Source organism: Bos taurus, chromosome 11 (genome assembly GCF_002263795.3).
Source record: "Bos taurus isolate L1 Dominette 01449 registration number 42190680 breed Hereford chromosome 11, ARS-UCD2.0, whole genome shotgun sequence".
Lineage (NCBI taxonomy): Eukaryota > Metazoa > Chordata > Mammalia > Artiodactyla > Bovidae > Bos > Bos taurus.
This window is the reverse complement of record NC_037338.1, coordinates 95,948,553-95,970,130: the sequence shown is the minus strand read 5'-3', so window position 1 is coordinate 95,970,130 and position 21,578 is coordinate 95,948,553. Positions and strand designations below refer to the sequence as shown.

General features: G+C 37.3%; 1 protein-coding gene across 4 annotated transcripts in view; it reads left to right on the top strand.

Moving 5' to 3' along the window:
* The window catches only part of SCAI (suppressor of cancer cell invasion), a 124,969-nt gene that overhangs the window by 70,750 nt on the left and 32,641 nt on the right, over positions 1-21,578 (top strand). For all 4 annotated transcript variants that reach the window (XR_009496286.1, XR_809964.4, XM_015473584.3 and 1 more), the window contains exons 4-14: positions 3,485-3,580; positions 4,114-4,200; positions 5,666-5,764; positions 8,955-9,051; positions 10,195-10,293; positions 10,447-10,599; positions 11,489-11,590; positions 12,511-12,612; positions 13,911-13,989; positions 15,826-15,925; positions 17,944-18,025. Coding sequence is in view for 2 of the 4 variants with exons in the window: in XM_015473584.3 (XP_015329070.1) it covers positions 3,485-3,580; positions 4,114-4,200; positions 5,666-5,764; positions 8,955-9,051; positions 10,195-10,293; positions 10,447-10,599; positions 11,489-11,590; positions 12,511-12,612; positions 13,911-13,989; positions 15,826-15,925; positions 17,944-18,025 (1,096 nt within the window). In the remaining 2 variants the exon portion in view is untranslated. The remainder of the gene's footprint in view (positions 1-3,484; positions 3,581-4,113; positions 4,201-5,665; positions 5,765-8,954; positions 9,052-10,194; positions 10,294-10,446; positions 10,600-11,488; positions 11,591-12,510; positions 12,613-13,910; positions 13,990-15,825; positions 15,926-17,943; positions 18,026-21,578) is intronic.

Below are 21,578 nucleotides of genomic sequence, written 5' to 3'. Positions count from 1 at the left end.
TAATTTCCCATCTCTACTGACAGTAATAATGACCAAATGATATATTCAGAGTTTAAAACTAGAATCAAGCTCTGAATAGTAGAGGAATTTATCTAAAACTCTTTATAAGGTATATTAGTTAATTTTGTTTAGACTCATCGTATGAGAGTTGTTTGAATATTAGCTTCTATGGTATGTTTCACTAGAAAAAGGGTGACCATAGGACTTGTCCTTTAGGAGGTTTTTTTAAAAAACTTAAACCATATTTTGAAAAAGAAATTGCTGTCTTTATAGCTGATACTTCATATTGGAGTGGTAGATGCTGTAAATTCTTTCAATGAAAATAGTATAGAATCTAGTAAACATTGTTCACAGCTATAAATCAGAAAATACTTGTACATTACAACTTATGTTTGGAACCTTGTTCTAATCTTTTAGACCACTTTTTTGTGCTTTTAGCCTTCATGGAGAAGTCCCTTCCCCTAAAACCATTTCCACTAAACACCTGAAATTATGTAGTCGTGAAATAAAATACTGAGCTCTAATTCTGTTTTCTCCCTTAATATGATGTATTACTTAGGTTTATTAAATCTGTCAGTTTTGAAAATGCAAAAGAACTTGTAGGCAAATGCCTAGTTGAAAGTTTGCCTGGAGACTTTACATGGTATCTCACAAACACTCAAGGGTTGTCAGTTTCCCTGAAGTTAATGTTGTCTAAAGCTTTTATATAAAATACAGTCTTCCTAGCAGTAACTACTTGATAAGAGTCTTAAAGATTCTAGCAGCAATTTCAATTTAAAAATAACTTATTAGCTCTTCCTAATGCAACGTCTCACTAGAGATCCATGGAGATGTAAAAAAGATAAAAACTTGGGATGAATTTAGAAATTATCAGTAGTATCTATAGTTAACCTGTTCTGTAATCTGAAATGAGTTTCTCCTTATCCTAATAGGGTAATGGGAATAAATTTAAAACTGAAGTTACTAGCTCACTCTTGTAGTATCTGAAAAGTTTGGGTAGAAAAACCTTTTGCTTTTTTCCTCATTGTCTTAACATCTGGTGTGTATGTATGTATGTATGTGAAGTCACTCAGTCGTGTCCGACTCTTTGCGATCCCATGGACTGTAGCCTACAACGCTCCTCTGTCCATGGGATTTTCCAGGCAAGAGTACTGGAGTGGGTTGCCATATGCTTCTCCAGGGGATCTTCCCGACCCAGGGATTGAACCCGGGTCTCCCGCATTGTAGGCAGATGTTTTACCATCTGAGCCACCAGGGAACATCTGGTACAGAAATGCAAATCTTCTTTTACTCATTCCACTTACAGAAATTTGCCTATTATTCATATCATATAACTCTTCAAGTTTATTAGTAGGATAATGTTTATTGCAGCATTTTTATGACAGGGAAAAGCTGGAAGCAGTGTAAATGTCCATCAGGAAGAGATTGGTTGAGTAAATTGATTCATTATATACTATATTATACACAGTAAATATTGATATAACTCTATCTGCATTAAAGAAACATGTGATATATTAAATTAAAAAGGCATGTTACAGAATATTATATTTAGTGTGATCCCACTTATGTAAAACAATAGAAAGACTGACATATTTAAATGTATATAGAAAATGCATTTTTAATTGTGGTTATTTCTGGGGACTAGAAGGAAAAAGCAATAAGCTTATTTTTTTATTTCTTGTTTTATACACTGTATAGTATTTTTGTTTTCTAAGAGACTTATTTTCAAAATTGAAATAAAAGAAAAAGATAAAGTCTCTCACAGATTGTTTATAAAAGTCATTCCCTTCCCCTTGTCTATGCCCATGAGTTATCTCCGTCTCACACTGACACTGGGCTGGGCCATGAATTTGCTTTGGCTGATGGGACAGTACAAATATGATGCAGAGACTTGAAAAGAAAATTGCACAACAGAGCCACCCTCTGTTTTGCTACTCTTGGGATCCTTGCAACCACCCTCGTGTAAACAGAGGTAGCCTGTTTTATGATGAGAAACACGTGGCCCGGCACCCTAGCCACCAGCCAGGCTGGACATTCAAGGGAGACCATCCACTACTGGCTGTCCACAGTTGCATGAGTGAGATAAGTGTACCATGCTCTAATCAGTGAGTGATTATTATTCCTTTTTGACATGAAATGCTCTCAAGATTTCGTTGGCTCTATCTGTTTGGTTTAGGTTAGCCTCCATATACCAATAGCTAAACCTACAATATTTTGAGACACTTCCCTCTTTCTCTTGTAGACTCTGTTACAAATACCTTGAGTTTATCAGGCTTCTACAAGACAGCCAAATCCTTTGATTCTTTCTCCACATCTATTTTGTCCCTTTGAAAGAATGTACTTGGGGCCACTTTCATAAATGTTTTCACAAGCTTTCATGAAGAGGTTTTCCCCTAGGGATGAGACTGTCTTAGGTGGCATTTATAGCTATCATTTCTCAGTTGGGTCTTTTACATCTAACACATTAAAAATTGTGCTTTTCAGTATTGAAAGTTCTGGAGTTTGTGGATTTCCTCTTTTCCTTTTCAGCCCTACTTGCAGCTAGTTCTTTAGTGAGTTTATCTTTCTGGTATTTTGTGAAGTGTGTCTAATAGCATACTGTTCCCTGGTGTATTTGTATAAATCCACAAGTTCATTAGTCACGTTATCTACTTTCCAAGTTATTGCAGGCAAATGCATTTTGCCTCTGTGTTATATGTTAGCCTTCAGTAACAGTTTCAATCCCAGTGCCGGTGTCCCATACTATTTCTTAGGGCAATAACTCAGTCCTGGTTCTGGTTTCTTTTTTAGCAGCTTTTCCTAAAGAAGGCTGCTGTAATAACTCCAAAATTTTAGTACCTTACTAGGGATTTCTTTCTGACTCTCATGTTAAGCTACAAGTTGTCTGCAGTTCTGAGGCCCCATTAAATGTGTTTAACTCTGTGTTCCAGGCTGAAGAACAGCCTTATCTTGGTCTTAGTTCAGAGAGAAAAGTAAAAATGCTGAATCATGTAATACTTCTTATATCTTCTTCTCAGACATGTTGTAGATAACATTTCATTGGCCACAGCAAGTTATATAACCAAGCCCAAGGACAAGGATATATAGTTTCACGTTTGGGAGGGGCGGGAGCAGTTGAGAACACCACCACCACCTGCATATCCACTTCTAGATTTCCTCCCTAACGCAGTGTTTTTCCAAGTGCTAAGTTCTTAGCTGAAGACAGACGTGGAAGTTAACAGTATATAAGATCACCCAAGGTCAGGGGAGAGGATCTACAGAGGAGATGAAGAATGAACTGTTAGAGGCAGGAAAGAGAAACAAGAAAGAACGTGTCCTAGACCCCCACAATACAACTGTTTTTGCTCTAAAAATTGTAACTTTTAAAAATAAATAAGCCTGAATTGAAAATGCTTTAAATCGGGCCAGTTTGTATCATCACAAGACTTAATTTCCAAGGAGTATCCGAGTTTTAAAATTAATAGATGTTTACTTGTCATTACAGAGATTTGCCACAATATGGACAGAAGCAGTGGCAGTCCTATTTTGGAAGAACTTTTGATGTTTACACCAAACTCTGGAAATTCCAGCAGCAGCATCGGTAAAGAATTTTTAAAGTTTTTTTTGTTAGTCACAGTTTTGACTGTTACTACCTCAGTGCTTTTTATCTCTTCGTGTATCTCATTTCATCTTTGTTACCAAAAGAAAATAAATTGATTTTTTCCCCCTATTTATTTAAGTTTTTCAAGTGTAATAGTATCTGACTTTTAAAGACAATATCATATTTGAAATGATTCAGATTAAGTAGGTAGGCAGATTCATGATTTCATCCTGAAATAGGTATTGTTTATTGGCCAAAGCTATTGGGGGAGGGGGTTGCTTCTAATTTCCATGAACGTAGCTCAGAGAAGTTTATTTTTGTATTTCAGTATACTCTAAATAGACACTTTATAAATGGTTTTTGAATTTGAGTGCTTATGTTAAAATCTCATGAAAAATTCATGAATTTCAGTTTATGTACTCAAAATTTCATGGTGAATTGCGTGATACTCTATCCTGTGAAATTAACACATTTGGTTATTTTTGAAATTTATAGTCTCTCATTTCTATTTTCTTATCTCCTGTGTAAAACAGACAAGTCTTGGATAATCGGTACGGCTTGAAGCGGTGGCAAATAGGGGAAATTGCTTCTAAGATCGGGCAGCTCTACTACCATTATTAGTAAGTGAGCTGCGAGTGGGGAGATAAAGCGCGCTCCGGATTCAAACACAGCATGCAGGAGTATGCATCAGTGCATATCCAGCAGGAGGGAACGCGGACGAGTTACACTTGAAATTCTAATAGTTCAGATCATCTTGATTAAGACAGCATTTTAAAGTGACCTTCCATAATCAAAGTGACATTATTTGCTTCAAAGGCTCACCTTCCAAACAGTTCATTCGGTCAGATTCATTTGTAAACTTAAAGGAGTATGACCCTTGGTTTTAGATAAGAAAAATACTAAATGAATTTATGGTTCTTAATGGCTTCACTTGAATCTTGATCCTTTCCGGAGACATAACATAACTGGTATGTTTGTTTGAATGAGTGGTTTTCAGGAGGATACTTTAAAACCAATCCTTGTATGCTATGTCTGAAAGGTACATGAAGTCAATAAAGATATTTTGACTACATCTGTATAGTCCCACCCCTGTGTCAATGAAAGAAGAGAGCTCCATTTAGGATCCAGACATCGCGTTATCATTAAGTTGTATCAGGCATTTCATAAAAGGCTTGGACCATTTGTAGTTTAGTTGGCCAGAGAATTCCTTCCTCTTCCTGTCTTTTGGCATGCCACTCAGATTCCCACCATTAAAATCACTTTTCCTGGTAGGATATTTTCTTAAGAAATCCCTTGTAAAACTAGCGATGTTATTGTGTGTAACTATGTGCTGTGCTTAGTCTCTCAGTCATGTCCAACTCTTTGCACCCCCGTGGACTATATAGCCTGCCAGGCTCCTCTGTCCATGGTGATTCTCCAGGCAAGACTACTGGAGTGGGTTGCCATGCCCTCCTCTAGGGAATCTCCCAAACCCAGGGATTGAACCCAGGTCTTCCACATTTCAGGTAGATTCTTTACCGTCTGAGCCACCAGGGAGTCCCAAGAATACAGGATTGGGTAGCCTAATGCCTTCTCCAGCAGATCTTCCCAACCCAGGAACTGAACCGGGGTCTTCTGCATTGAAGGTGGATTCTTTACCAGCTGAGCTACCAACTATACTTCAATTAAAAAACAAACAAACTAGAAATGTTGAATAAAAAATCAAACTTATCAGCATCCTATGAAGATTAACACAGATCAGGGTCCATTTGTCAGTCCACTGGTCCCAGGCCTTTAATCCCAGGAAAGATTTAAGTGAGTAGAATGCTGTTTGGAGAAGCCCTTTGAAGAATGAGAATAATGTGTACTTTGGGTTGCTATCAAAAAAGGCTTGGGAGCAGAGGGGAGGTATTTTTTTTTTTTATTATAATTATTATTCTTTTCATACATCTTATGGGTAATACGATTATTGCTTTGGTGATTCAAATCTAGTGTAGTCGTTCCCATCCCTTCCAGTAGAGGAAGAGAGGAGTAACAAAACAAGTATTTATCATGGTGAAGAGTCTGAGACACTGTCATACTTAAGTTTTTCTTTCTCTCTCATAGCCTACGCACATCTGAGACCAGCTATCTGAATGAGGCTTTCTCCTTCTATTCTGCAATCAGACAGAGATCTTACTATTCTCAAGTCAATAAAGAGGACAGGTATGCACCTTCTGTTTTAGAAAGAGGAAGATAAAGCACTGAAACTTTTTAGTGTGTGGAAATTAGGCAGAAAAGCATGCATTTGTTTATAACTTTTATTCATTTAATGGGCTTTATTGAATGCCTGCTATATATGAGGCCTTCTTAAGCATATGGAAGTGTGTTACCTAAAAGCAGTAAATATCATGGATGTTGTGAGAGATGTCACAATACCAGGCTAGGGTCAGAGCCCAAAGAAGGGTGGGTTATTTCTTTATCAGAGATTGGGGTCACATGAAGTTTCATAGAAAAGAAACAGCTCCAAAATGAGGCTTAGCGGATACCTTTGTTCTGTAGCCTATATCATCTTAGTCTGTATACGTTCAAAACCTATTGGAAACTGTCACATAGGGACTAAAGAAAAATGTATAATGGTGTTTGATTTTTCTTTTATAAATCCAATACCATTTTACAGTCATGTAGCTTCACTGTTATGGAAAAAAAGTCATGTTAAAGTTATTCATCCCCACTTATTATGTGTCCGGCTTGGGTAGGAGAAGAAAATGAAAAGAAGCTGTACAATCATCTTTTTTAGATGATTACCTTTTCATGGGAGTCTCAGACACATTTGGGGTACAGGTAGATTCAGATGAGGATAGAGTTGTTGAAATCAGGAATCTGCTGGAGAATCTTTGTTGCTAGGATTCAAGAATTGTTGAAAGATCTGAATATTCTCCCTACTCCCAGTAACAGAACTCACAGTCATTATCTAAGTGAAAAGATTATATTCTGTTAGAAAAAGAATAAAATGTAGTTTTGACATTTTTCTAGAGAATACTTTGTGGTTGGCTGTCATAAGCTTTCCAGCTAAATAGCAACATTTTGGGGAAAGCCCCACTCTGGTAAATCCCCTTCATTCCCTTGCAAATCTTGTTCAGACTTGTCTGGAGAAATTTGCTTGAAACAAGGTATGTAGACGCTGAATTCTACATTTTCCCCCCAGGTCTTTTTGGCTTTGCCTTACTTCATGAAGTTGCATCAGTTACTTTTCTTTCAGAATTTCTTATGGCTTGCTTCACATATTTTCACTACAGATACATTTCTTCCAAGTCCCCCCCCCCTTTTTTTTTTTTGCATTCATGTTGTATAATTTCTCTGAATTCTTGATGAGATAAATTATCTCTCAAAAATACAGAAGGGGTATGTAACACTTTATTGAGTGAAAAATACATATAAGCAAAGACCTATTTTAAGCAATAGTAAAATACCTTGCATAATTCACTTTTATGCATTTTCTAATTTGACACAAGGGAAATTGGTCTTAGGTCCCTTGGCTTAAAACCCAATAGTTTGACTTAATAAAATCACTTACTGTCCTAAGAGCAAACCAGCTCATATGACTTGTTTCTCTGTGCTGCCTCCTAGAGCTGGGCAGATGAACTGAGCTAGAATTGTTTGGAACCAGGACAATGAAATCTCTTAGGCTCAGAATCAAACTAACTTAGAGTCAAAGGACACTTCAGTATATAAAATCTTGATTTTGTTCCCTATACTTTAGGAAGGAGTTTGTTCAGTTGGTAAAATTGGTTGTTTCTTAGTTCACACAGGGCTGGGGGCCATCAAGGTAGCAGTTGGTGACAGCTGCTAAAACCAACAGCTGGTAGATTAAAACTAAGTAAGAAAGTATTCCACAATTTCACAGTTGCTTTAAGAGGCATCTCTCCTCCAGAGGTCAAGTTCTCCCTGCATCGTCTCAGTACCGAAGGAATATGTCAAAGCCAGGAGGAGTGGTACGTTCCACCGATCACCACGGTGACTGCCTGTCACCAAATGCAGACAGCTCTCAGAATGTCTCTGTTCCACGGCCTGTCCTGTTGAGTGTAGGAGACGTTTGCACATAATCACTTGTCCGAGCTGTAAGCCCCAATGGTTATGAAGGACGAAGGCTGAACCTGGTTAGAGTTAAGACATGGAGAAGGTGAAGTTTCTGAGTGTACAGAGGCTGGAGGGAGACGTTGCAGTCTTGAAAAACAGTTTCTCAGGCAGATGTGTCAAGAGTCAGCATCTTACAATTAGTGGTCCTAGCAGGTTGGACAAGGCTGCAATTCTGGCATGCCAGAAGGACTTTGTCAGAGAGAGTCTTGATGGCCCCTCTGGCAGTGACAGTACTGGAGTTTTGTTTGATAGTGGAAAATGTGGATCTGAACTTGAAAACTTGGCCGCATCCCAGTCTTGATGCTTATGAGGAGGACTTGATGTGGACCCTTCCCAGTGAGATTCACATGAGGACTTCTTCTGCAGCAGGCAGGGCTGGGGGCCGTCATTCAAGTTTTCAGGCTTGATAGGATTGCCTCTCAAGTGTATTGAGTGGATGACCTCGTATTTTCCTGCCTACTGTCTTCTTGTCTTCCTATTTATTGTCTTAATATAAACATTACTCTCTCTGGGAAGCCTTCTCTCACCAAGATCCAGTTCTGTGGGCTCAAATAGCATGTTTTGTTTCTCCTATTGATGCTGCCAAAATCTTGACTTTCTCTGCCCTCTGAAGCCGAATTAAAAAAATATGGAGACAGAGTTTGGAGGAAATAGAAAGGTGGCTTAAAATCCTCAGCCAGCCTAGGGGAGAACACAGTAGGCTTCTGCCTCCAGAACTGTGTTATTCCCCCACCCCGTGAAGAATCTGGGGCAGAAAAGCAAATTTAGTTACAGGCTGCAGATTAGGAATGGTTAAAATAAAAACTAGATGTGACCAGGCCTGCCCCCTCTTCTCTTTCTTCATTCTCAGGAAAGAAAAGAAAAACGCATTCCTCTTCTTTTCCTTTTCACTGCAGCGCTATCATTGTAATATTTATTCCACTGTTTTAAGTATTTATCTGTCTCCTCTATATTTTACATACGTTTCTGTCTATAAGATCTGTGAGGAAGGGACTATGATATCGTTTCTTTTTTTAATAATTTTAATCTACTATTTAACATGGTACCTGGTGCATCTAAGTTTCAGTAGATAGTTGTTGAATAAATTAATGTATGAATGAACAATGTAATGAATCATTGGTAAAAAATGTATTTAAAAACTATAGATTATATGAAACTGTTTATAACTGTGCAAAACAGGATCAAAAGAGTTTAAAAACTATCAGAAAGTTAGAAAAATCAAGTCACATAATTTTGTTTTTAATGTAATGAATAATTTTCCTTTAATCTACCACAGACCTGAGTTGGTAGTTAAGAAGCTACGATACTATGCAAGATTTATAGTAGTTTGTCTTCTTCTCAACAAAATGGATGTTGTGAAGGATCTGGTAAAGGTAAATGTATTTTAATTAAAATCCTGTTTTCTAATTATTTTTTGGTAATTTTGTTTTTTAAAATAGATACGGTTAAAATAATTTTGATAATCTAAATCATTACAACTTTCAGAGCATGGTAACTTCTGACAAGGGTAATGACAAAAAATTTTTGCAACTCTCTTCATGTTTCAAACACACTTACCAGAGATAATTGTATTAATTTCTTGCTTTTGTCCCCTCAGCTCATTTTACATTTCATCATTCATTAATGAATGGTTGGCAAATGCAAACAAAAGTTAAAATATTTAGTTTAAGATAAAATAATTGAAAAGTTAGGTTAAGAACAAGTACAGAATGTTTTATAAAGGTGTTGTATGAATGAGTTTTGGTTATTCCTTCTTTTAGTATGTGTTCTTCATTCTGTCCTTCAGTAATTCAGGTAATCAGAGTTAACTGCATTCTACATTCACTTAATCTCTGTAATTATTCCTTGCTACGTTCTGGTTACACTCTGTATTCAGTTAGTGATTTCAGTGGTATATGTCTTGATTTTTTTGGTGCTTAAGTATAACATGCTAATTTTTTTTAATTGAAGTGCAGTTGATTTACAGTATTGTCTTATTTTCAGGTATAAAGCAGAGGGATTCAGTATAACATACTAATGTTTTGGTTTTTTTTTTTAATGAAGTATAGTTAATTTACTGTACTGTGTTAGTTTCAGGTATCTAGCAAAGTGATTCAGTATAACGTGCTAGTTTTGACACACTTTCTTCCTGTATCGCCAGTTACTCATAGGACTGTTTCCAAAAGAAACAGTATGATGTGAATCCAAAGAATTTGTGTTCATTTTTTTAATGTTAAAAATTGGGGGGTTTACCTTTAAGAGTTTCTTTTTAATAAAGTCATTGCTGATTAGCACTGAGTAGTGTGTGTCACTAGGTGTCTATGAAGATCTTATTGATGTGTATCATTTTGGAATTTTTGATTTTGAAGCAAGTTCATGTGATTTTCACTCTTTGTTTTGGTTGTAATTGGTACTGTATATTGATAATAATCAAACTTCTTAACTATAACAGTTTCCATCAGGATTATAGTACAGTATAGCTATCTTTTGTGTTTTTTTCCTGTAACCATTTTTCCTTTGTGATACTGGGAAATCAGGAACTGTCAGATGAAATTGAAGATTATACTCACCGCTTTAATACTGAAGATCAAGTGGAATGGAACCTGGTACTTCAAGAAGTAGCAGCTTTCATTGAGGTCAGTTCTTGGCAAGAAAGGTTGTCAGAATTATTTAAGTAAATGTATATGTGGTGTACATATTTATTTGTATATGTAAAAAAGAAGGAATAATTTCTTACATTGATGTTTTGTCTTGGCTATAAACCACTTACAGTATTGCTTGTTCTCCAGGCGGACCCTGTAATGGTATTAAATGATGATAATACCATTGTTATCACATCTAATCGCCTTGCTGAAACAGGAGCCCCATTGCTGGAACAAGGCATGATTGTGGGACAGTTGTCTCTGGCTGATGCACTCATTATTGGTAATTGTAATAACCAGGTAAAGAATTGTGAAGGAATTATGCTTAAAATTCACCTTAAAAATAGCACTTTTGATTGTTACAGAATTATGATTTCCTTGTAAATATCCTAACATCTGTTCAGTCCCTGGTTGGAGAACTTAATCCCATAAGACTGCCCAAACCCCCCCAAAATTAAAACCTTGCCTACATAAAGTTCTGTAGAAGTATTATTTAATATGAAAAAGGATATTTGTTTTTTTGCCATGCCATGTGGCTTGTGAGTATCTTAGTTCTCCAACTAGTGATTGAAATCAGGGCCTCAGCTATGAGAGCTCTGAGTCCTAAACACTGGACTGCCAGGGTATTCCCAGGATACAGACTTAAACATTATGTGGTGCCAAAATGTAATACAGTGATTTTAAAATGGGCCATGGTCGTACTTCAGCCTCATTGTTTTGCCAACAGCCAGCATGTTTTATGGGATATAATATAGGTCTCTGTGTTTACATGACTGTTTTTTAAAAGAAAAAGAAAAAAATCTGCCTGTGGGGGGACTTCCCTGGTGGTCCAAGTGGTTAAGATCTGCACTTCCACTTCAATACCTGATTGGGAAAGATCCCTCATGCAGTGTGGTGTGCCAGAAAAAAAAAAAAAAAAAAACTGGAAATTGATGGATTAATAGATAGGGCAAGATGTTAAAAAGCAAATATAAAGAAATGCTAACGTTATAGAATCTGGCTATTGAGCATTTGGGTGTCACTGTATAATTTTTTTCAACTTTCTATCTTTTAAATTTTTTCATAATAAAATGCTGGAGAATAAACTATCCAGTGTCATCAGGTACATATGAAAGTCAAAAGTAACAATGTGATTGAACACTTTAAGGTCTGTGTACTACATTAACGGTCAGACTTGTTTTCCTTGCAGGTTAAGTTCAGTGAACTAACTGTTGACATGTTCCGGATGTTACAAGCCCTGGAAAGGGAGCCAATGAATTTAGCTTCCCAGATGAATAAACCAGGAATGCAGGTGATTTTTCTCCCTACATTTGCAGTTTGCTGCTTCTGCTCCTCATAAGTTCAGTTCAGATCAGTCGCTCAGTCATGTCCAACTCTTTGTGATGCCATGAATCGCAGCACGCCAGGCCTCCCTGTCCATCACCAACCCCCGGAGTTCACTCAGACTCAACGTCCATCGAGTCAGTGATGCCATCCAGCCATCTCATCCTCTGTCGTCCCTTCTCCTCCTGCCCCCAATCCCTCCCAGCATCAGAGTCTTTTCCAATGAGTCAATTCTTCACCTGAGGTGGCCAAAGTACTGGAGTTTCAGCTTTAGCATCATTCCTTCCAAAGAAATCCCAGGGCTGATCTCCTTCAGAATGGACTGGTTGGATCTCCTTGCAGTCCATGGAATGCTATTATTCAGCAAATGCCACGAGTGTGAATAAAGAACTCTGATGAGACACAGGAGAGAAAGATCAGCATAATGATAGTTTTAAAAAAAGATATTTGATAAAGAGGAGGGTAAAAGTAGACATTGATAATCCACACGTCAGGTGTGTTTTGTATAGTCATTCCTCTGTATCCACGAGGCACTGGTTCTAGGAACCTTCTGGATACCAAAACTTTCAGATGTTCAAGTCCCTCATATAAAGTTTTTGCATAATGTTTACATATAACCTATACACATCCTCCCATATACATTGAATCATCTCTAGATTACTTATAACATCTAACAGAATGTAAATTATATGTAAATAGCTGTAAATACAATGTAAATGTTATGTATATAGTTGCTGGTGCACAGCAAATTCAAGTTTTGATTTTTGGAACTTCCTGGAAAATATTTTTCGAATATTTTTTATCTGTGGTGGGGTGAATCCATGGATGCGGAACCTACAGATGCAGAAGACCAACTGTGTTTGCATTGTTTTCTGTGTGTAAATATAGGAATCAGCTGACAAGCCTACCAGGCGAGAAAACCCCCACAAGTATCTGCTCTACAAGCCAACCTTCAGCCAACTATACACTTTCTTAGCAGCATCTTTTAAGGTATATATCATCCAGTACTTCCTACTATGTAAGGGAAAAATATGGCTTAAATGGAACCTGAGAGTCACTCGTCTCTCGAATATTTGAGTCAAGAATTTAGGAGAAATATGAAAATGAAAACTGCCTTTAGAGTATCCTAATCATAGCTATTTTTGGAGTAGAAATTGCGTATGACATTAGGAATGATCCCTACCATTAATTAATGAGAATATTGATTAATTATCATTCTACTTCATCTGGATTTTTCTTACTCAGCTGCTTAGGCCTAACAGTCAGTGCAGAACTGAAAAGCAGGAGCAGATTGTGTAAGTGTGTTCCAAATTCAGGCTACTCTGGGAAACATTTTGGTCATCTGAAAGAACCACGGAGTAGGGGATTCCGCTCAGTTTGTATAGAGAAAGGCACAGACGGAAGCTTGTCTTTTAGACCTGTAGTCGGGATCTTTATGTCTCTGATTTAAGTTTTCAGAGAACATTCTTTAAATGATGTTTTTGAAGCAGAAAATATCTTCAAAAGTTTGGGCTGTAGTTACAGATTAATGAATCTCTGCTGTGTAGACAATTGCAAGTTGGAAGTAACAAGAATGATTTTTCTCTTGAAGAAGACCATAATATGTTAAATTAGGTCCTCGTTTCCCCCACAACTTGCTCGTGTATTTATTTTCGGCTGTGCTGTGTCTTTGTCGTCACACGGACTTTTCTCTACTTGCAGTGAGCAGGGCTACTGTCTAGTTGGGGTGCTCGGGCTTCTCATTGCAGTGACCTTTCTTCTTGGGGAGCACAGGCTCTAGAGGGCACGGGCCCAGTAGTTGTGGTTAGAGGGACAAGTGACGTTCAGCCACCCAAGATTGAGCAATACCAGGTCTGTGACGCCCTTAGACGTCCGGGGCTGCACGCGCACTACACTGACTGGCTCAGCGTGTGCCTACCCTATGCTGGCAGGCGTGGGTAACCCGTTGAACCCCGTTAGTGATGGGATCAGGGATTGCAGTTATTCCCCATGAATGATGAATTCCCAGTAAGTGCGGGTCATAAGCTTGCATTGATTAAGTCCCTGCCCTTTGTACACACCGCCCGTCACTACTGCCGATTGGATGGTTTAATAAGTCCCCGGGCTTAGTTGCGCGTGGAATCTTCCCAAACCAGGGATCGAACCTGTGTCTGTTGCATTGACAGGTGGATTCTTTACCTGTGAGCCTCCAGGGAAGCCCTCCTCACAACTTTAAAATGTCACGAACTTTCAATGAAACTGTTGTTTTCTGTTTGTCGTTTTGTATGTGTGATTTTCTTTCATTTCAGGAGCTGCCTGCCAATAGCGTGCTTCTGATTTACCTGTCAGCCACTGGCGTTTTCCCCACAGGTCGTTCTGATAGTGAAGGTACAATAAAGGAATGCTCCCTGTTGTGAGCAGGGCTTGAATTCTCTTTATTTTCTACAAGGCGATGGCCCGTAGCCCACGAACCGTCTCACGCTTTCTAGAGAGGCTCCTGAATTTGAAACTTGGTCTATTTGCTGAATTGGCAGTCTTGTAGATACCTATTTTATTTGCTGAAGTCTTATACATGAAGTTAAAAAAATCATCAGTAAATTCACATGTTGCATACATACGTCGCTAATAAATTTGCTAAAAGCAAACATATATATATATATTATACAGGGACTAACCAATTACTGCTTCACATCATTGAATTTTTCTGAGCCTTTTGTGCGTTAGAGAATCTGGTCAGAGGCTTCACTGTGGCTGACAGTCTTGTAGAAATCAGTGCACTTTTGTACCTGTGAAAGTTCAAGTCCTTGACATGATTTTGTTTTGTGTCCTTTCTTTGGTCTTACCAATTTAATCTGTAGAATATTGGGATGCTATTTCAGAATAAAACCGTGAAATGGTCCAGAACATATGAGTTTAGAATATATGAAATTGGTCGAAATTGATGAGTAACTTGGAAGTAAACAAGGCAGTTAAATCTTTATCTGGACAGAAATTTTTTTCTTAACATCCTTAGCATTTTCCTCCTCATTTGTTTGTTGAAATTTGCATTCCTTTATACAATGCATGTCCCTGCCATCTTCCTTGCATGACCTACAGATCCTCTTAAAGTGTTAAAATGAAAACAAAACAAAATAAATCTCAGTATTTTCACTGCAGTAGTTTTTTAAGGGGTAAAGCATAACATTAATATTAAAAGTGTTGCAAAATCATGAACTAGTTTTTTGGTAATGAAGTTAATGATTTTATTTGTAAATATTTCCATGTCTTATAACATGGCATTAAATCAAATATTCTGCACCCCCACCTATCATGTTGATATCTCTTGTTTTGCTTTTTTCAAAGTACAGTAGGTACTAACTGAATGGGCCTTTGAGAGAGATTTTTTCTCACATCTCATACTTGCTGTTCCATTTACACAAGAGTTTAACTAACTGATAGCACCAGTGGGAAAAGGCTATTTCCTGAACTGGAATTACAGTGGTTGATAAAATAGTAATGATAATGAATTTTCCCCCTACACTGATATTTGACAGTTCTTTTTTTACATGAAGTTTTTGTCAATGAGAATTTTCAAGTCGTACTCAAAGATTCCCCTACATTTTACAATTAGTGACTCACTTAAAATTAAATTTAAGAAATCATTGAACCTTGGTCTCCCACATTGCAAGCAGTCTTTACTGTCTGAGCCACCAAGGAAGCCCTAAAATTATATTTTAAAAAATCATTAGGACTTCATTCTGCAACTCTTTTATCTAAGTAATTTTATTTGTTGAACTTGAGATTTTAATTTTGCTTGTAATGAAAAGATCATTTTGAACATCCCAGTTCTCCATCGCTTTTTTTTTTTTTTAACCCAGAATAACCCTGCTCTCAGTGTCTATGCTGAGAGCTTTGTACTTTCCTTCTCTCTAATAAATCCTATTCCTTGCTAAAAAAAAAAAAAAAAAAACCCAGAATAATGGGATACAGTAGATTTTTGTTTTGTTTCTCATTATTATCTGAAGAACTAATGACAATGATCTTTTAAAATGCTGAAACAGGCAACATGCTGAAATATTTAAATTCTGTGTTAAATTGAAGTGTTAAATTTTAAATTAATAAAAAATTTTAAAATTATCTTCCACTTGTATCAGTGAGAGATTCACCCGGTACCTTTGTATTTGAACATCATATTAGTGTTACTTTCCAACTGAAGTCTAGGATTCTTCCCTTCTGTTTTTATAGGTCCTTATGATTTTGGAGGGGTACTTACTAATAGTAACCGAGATATTATAAATGGAGATGCCATCCACAAACGAAATCAGTCCCACAAGGAAATGCATTGGTATGTATTCAGGTGTCTTTCCCTATTATAAAAATTAAAATTCTATCTTAAGTGAAGTGGGGACTGTTTTCTAGTACTAGAAATGTCCCCTCAGACAACTGTTCATAACACTTATCTGGATTCCAGCAATATTTCAGGCTCTGACTATCTTAGGCATTTAGAATTGTTGGCTTATATTTAAAAAATTTTTATTGCCTATTTGTTATATGTCAGGCATCATTAAGTCACTGGATATCTATTCATTCAAGTTGGAAGAGGAATAAATATGTACATAAATAATAATTCAGGACATGATCCATGTTAATATCAACATAAACATTTTAACATAAGATTCTGTTATAAACCTTATAAGGTTCTGGTATAATACAGCAAAACTGAAGTTAGCTGTATGATTTCAGGTAAATTTCATCCATGAATGTTTGCTCAACACATTCACTGCTTGGGCTGTTTTTGGCTCTAGGATTTCTCTAGCTGAGAGATAGCAATTTTATTACAGAGGAAACTGGACTTGCTTGAAACTGTGTTTCTAATAACACTTTACATAAAAACATAGCTCTTCAAATTAAAGGCAAAGGAAGGGCAGAGAGGGAAATGTTTCAATTATTATACATGTAATAGTGAAAGATTCCCCAAGCCATGTGTTGGTGCTATAGTTGACCTTACTTGTAAGTGATTTATATTAGAAAAACCTGTATTTGAGATATATTGGGGTTTGATGATACTGCTCATTGACACATGATTTTGTATATTTACATTTACATTAATATTTATACACATACATGCATTGTCCGCTAACCGGGGAAGGAGCATGCACACCGATATTGTGATCTAAAGAAGTGACCCTCAAATGCATGTTACTGGACTTTGGGTCCAGTAGTTCTTCCGTGGATCAGTGAATCCGTATCTATAACAAGCACCCCAGCTGATTCCAACGCAAATGTTCAGGGAAAATGTAGGCAATAGTAAGGGGGGAGCCGTCACTTACTGTCTGCAAAATTGAGATATAGCTTAAAATAGCGGTCCCAAACCTTTTCAGCACTAGGGACAGGTTTTGTGGAAGACAGTTTTTCCATGGCACAGGATGGAGGAGATGGATTTTGGATGATTCAAGCGTATTACATGCATTGTGCACTTTATTTTTATTATTATTATAATATCAGCTCTAACTCAGATCATTAGGCATTAGATCCCAGAGTTTGGGGACCCGTGGCTTAAAAATATTAAATTGGATATGGATTTTGAAAGACTCATTGAAATAGAAATCAGGTTGTGTTAAATGGCAACCCACTCCAGTCCTCTTGCCTAGAAATTCCATGGACTGAGGAGCCTGATAGGCTACAGTCCATAGGGTCGCAAAGAGTAGGACACAACTGAGCCACTTCACTTTCACTTTCACCTGTTCTTAGGAGGAACTTTTAAAAATATTAGATAAGTCCCTAAATGCTGACTTCTGAGATTTTCATGTGTGTTTAATCCATCTTTTAATGTATAGACTTCTCTTTAGCTTGAATATTCTCTTCTAAAAATACTTATTTATTATTCATCTGGCTGTGTCAGGTCTTCTTGCAGCAAGCAGAAGCATTCCTTGTGAGACGTAGGCGTCTCTCTGGTTGTGGCTCATGAGCTCTAGCAGGCAGGCTCAGCGGTTTAGCACAAGGACTTAGTTGACCTGTGGCATGTGGGATCTTAGTTCTTTGACCAGGGGTCAGAGCCACGTCCTCTGCATTGGAAGGCGGGTTCTTAACCACTGGACCACCAGGGAAGTCCCTAGCTTGAATATTCTTGAATAATTATTATGTCTTTTTTTTTTTTTCTTTTTCCCCCAAATAAAACTGCTCACTTGTCTACCCCAATAGATACAGACTTTTTTGGTCTTCTGCTTAATTAACCTTTGTTTTTCTCTCAGTGCTGTGATGAAAAAGAGATGTGAGTAGACCAAACTGAAGAATAAGATTTCTGAGGCTCGGCCGATAGAGTTGTACAGTCATTCACTGTTCCCGTCGTTGTTGTTTCCCCAGCCTCCATCCTGGAGACCTCTACCCCTTCACAAGGAAGCCGCTGTTCATCATTGTCGATTCATCCAACAGTGTTGCTTACAAGGTAAGTTCCGTGCACTCCATCGCACGTTAGACACTACGGCACCACCCCGAGGTAACCAGCCTGAACATGTGCCTTTTTATTTTGCTTTATTTTATTTAATTTTACACAATTTGTATTTAGTCTTTCTTTTCTTTTGAGGTTGTGCATGCTAGTCAGGATCTGGTGCTATGACTAGAAACAAGAAGAAAACGCATGAATGGACACTCAGTGGAAACTAATAAATCCTCCTGCAGGAAAAAAATATGCAAGATTTCCAAGATCTCTGGTGGGAGGTTTATTTTTGTTATATAATGCAGAATAATTTTCTTTTTTAGAGGTGGAAGTATATGGGCAAATTTTCTTTTCCAGTTTTCATACTTTTTCCCCTCTACACACTGAGCTACTATAGTTTAAGTGAAATTTCTATCCCATGTTATGTAGTTAGAGTCACTGAATATCTACACAGATTGTTTTAGATGCACTTAATTTATTTATTTATTTTTTAATTTGTGACAGTAAGTGAACAATGATGACCCTGGATGCTGAAATAAGTAGCAGGGACCGAATGTGAAAATTCCTTGTTTTGTATTTTGCTGTTGAAACAGGTTTTCAGTGGTTGTGTAAAGAATGGCAGCAGCAAGACCCTTTAAAGTTGGATGTTATAATTCAAACTATATATTTTACAGGAAAATGAAAACAAGAGCTTTTGGAGTCCTTTGTATGTAGTTAGAATATTTCATTAGTGGTCAGTATGCTCAGAAATACGCTAGAAACACTGATATGCCAATTAAAGTTATTTCTTTTGTGGGTATTCATATAAATAAATGGAGAAGCAAACATTAATAGGTTTATATCATAGGAGCAGTAGAAATGTCTGCTAGCCAAGAAAGCCGACCCGATGCTTATGTTTTCCATCGAATTTTCATGCTTAGTTTCACTTTTTAAAGTCTGAATTCCAGGAGCATCCAATCCTCCCTAAATTGTTCAGTATGTTTCCTGCTACCCATTCCATCCAGTTTAACATTACAGCTTTTGATTTTTAGGAAAATTAGCTATGTACTTTCTGAAATCCTGTGTGTGCTGTTGTCATTTTTTATCTTTTTGAGAGAGTGGTAAGTTGCTGAAGGAAAAGGTTTATTCACTACCCCAATTAAACATACAAGCCAGAGGAGTCCAAGCATTTTGTGTCTTCAAAATGTGTTCAAAAAAGTGTTCTGTCTCTTTGACAATGAAACGGAGTCATTTGCTTCAGTTTAATAATGTAACAGAGTATGTTGATGCACCAGATCAAGTGAATTGCTTACTATGATCTAATGTGCATTTAAAGTATTTTAGCAGTCTGTTAATTTCTACTTAATTTAATTGGACATTATTTGATACCATCTTTTATAATATCAAGAATATCATTCATGTTATGTACCTGTTCTTTCCAGTGTCGTTTGGATGTAGAATGAGTATTGGATGTGGATTGTTAAAAAAACACCACTGTGCATAATTGGAATTATATATCATGATTTGATTCTAGATTTCTATATCCTTAGCCCCAGGATAACAGTGGAATAATGGAAAGATTTTTGTGTTTGTTTGGTGTTGATGGCACATGCACTATTACTTCTCTAAAAAATTAAATTATCGAGAACAAACTGATCATTAGAAATGAAATGGGGAGCCCATATACAGTGGGCAAATCAGAGTCTTAACCAATGGACTGCCAGGAAAGTCCTGTACAATGGTTTTAACAGCTAAGCCACACAGTAAAGTTTTTCTTTCCTGTGCAACTTTCTACTTTGCCTGGAGCAAATAATATTATCTTTGCTCCTTATTGGTTTTTTTTCCCCTGAACTTATCACAGATTCAACCCCAAGCTCCTCACCAGTCGTCTTATCTTTCCAGCTGTTCAGATGCATCATTTTATCTCTGGAACAAATTATCTCCCAGAGCCTCTGGACCGGTACCCTCTACACATACTACATAGCTCTCATCCCAGAATCTCTTTTTATTATTATTCTGGGAATTCTTTCTCTCTCTTTTATATTGGATCCCCTGTTTCCTGAATCCCCTATCTTCCTCTTGGACACTCTATTACTGTCTCATTTGGTTTGTTTTTTCATTTTGGTGCAGCATCTCTAGCAAAATCGAGCCTTCTGAGAAAGGATGAATATGAGATAAAACAATCAAAGTCTCACACTTCTGCAAATGTCTTTGATTTACCCTCACACCTGAACGATGGTTTTGGTGTCAGAAGTTATTTCCCTTCAGAATTTGGGAAGCATTGTTGCATTGCTTTCTATCTTCAATATTTCTAGTATTTCTCTCTCTCTCTTTTTTTTTTCCCTAGTATTTCTTAAGAAGTACAAAGCATTCTAATTCTGGATCTTTCATCTAACCTTTGTTCAGTCCCTGGAAACATATAGGCTCTTCTCTTTGTCACTAGGGTTTTCAACTTAACAGAGTGCCCTGGTCTGGCTTTACTTTTAACTATGGTACTTGGCATGTACTTCGTGAGTCCTTTCAGTCTGGAAATTCTGCTCATTTTCTTGAGTTTTTTCAGTGATTTCCTCCCCTCTGTTTTCTTCTTTTGAGAATTTCTGTCATTCAAGTATTGGACCTTTGGTCTAGTCCTCAGATTTTTTTTGCCTTTTATTTTCCAACTTCCAGTCTTTTGCTCTTTAGGAAATTCCTTCGCCTTTATCTTCTAAACCTTTTATTGAGCTTTTCATTTGTTTTCTGGATGTTTCTTTCATGAAGACATGGACGGGTGTGTGTAAAACATATATACGTGCACATATATAATTGGTTTTTATCCTGATTGAAATACGCTGTCTTTCCTTTGAGAATGTCAAGGATCATTTTTAAAGTTCTCTCTGCATGGTATCTCTCTCCTCCATTATGATTTGCTTCTAGTGCTTTTCCTTCATATTTCATTTTAGAGACTCATAATTTTTGCTTTTCCAATCAGATTTAAGAATGGAAGCTAGCAAAATGGTTGGAATCTCTGAGGTTGTAAGGCAGGGTCGTCACAGTGAGCTGCTCAGTGTGACAATCTAGCTCAGGAGCCATGGACCAGTACCTCCTGTCAGATCATCAGCAGCATTAAAATTAGAAATAAATTTCACAATAAATGTAATGCTCTTGAATTATCCCAAAAGTATCTCTGCACCCCTGGTCTTCCACGAAATCAGTCCCTGGTGCCAAAAAGGTTGGAGACCACTGGTCTAGCTGGGCCTTTTCATTGAATCATTTCGGGTGTCAGTATCTTGAGGTCTTTCTTCCTGGTCTGGTCATACTCACTGGAGCAGACTCAACTGTTCTGCCCAGAATGTAAAGATCTATTAGCATTATGCTCTGTTCTCCTTGAATTCTATGTGAGTTTATATTAATATCTGCTTATATATGTATCTCAGAGAAGGCAATGGCACCCCACTCCAGTACTCTTGCCTGGAAAATCCCATGGACCGAGGAGCCTGGTTGGCTGCAGTCCATGGGGTCGCTAAGAGTCAGACACAACTGAGCAACTTCACTTTCACTTTTCACTTTCATGCATTGGAGAAGGAAATGGCAACCCACTTCAGTG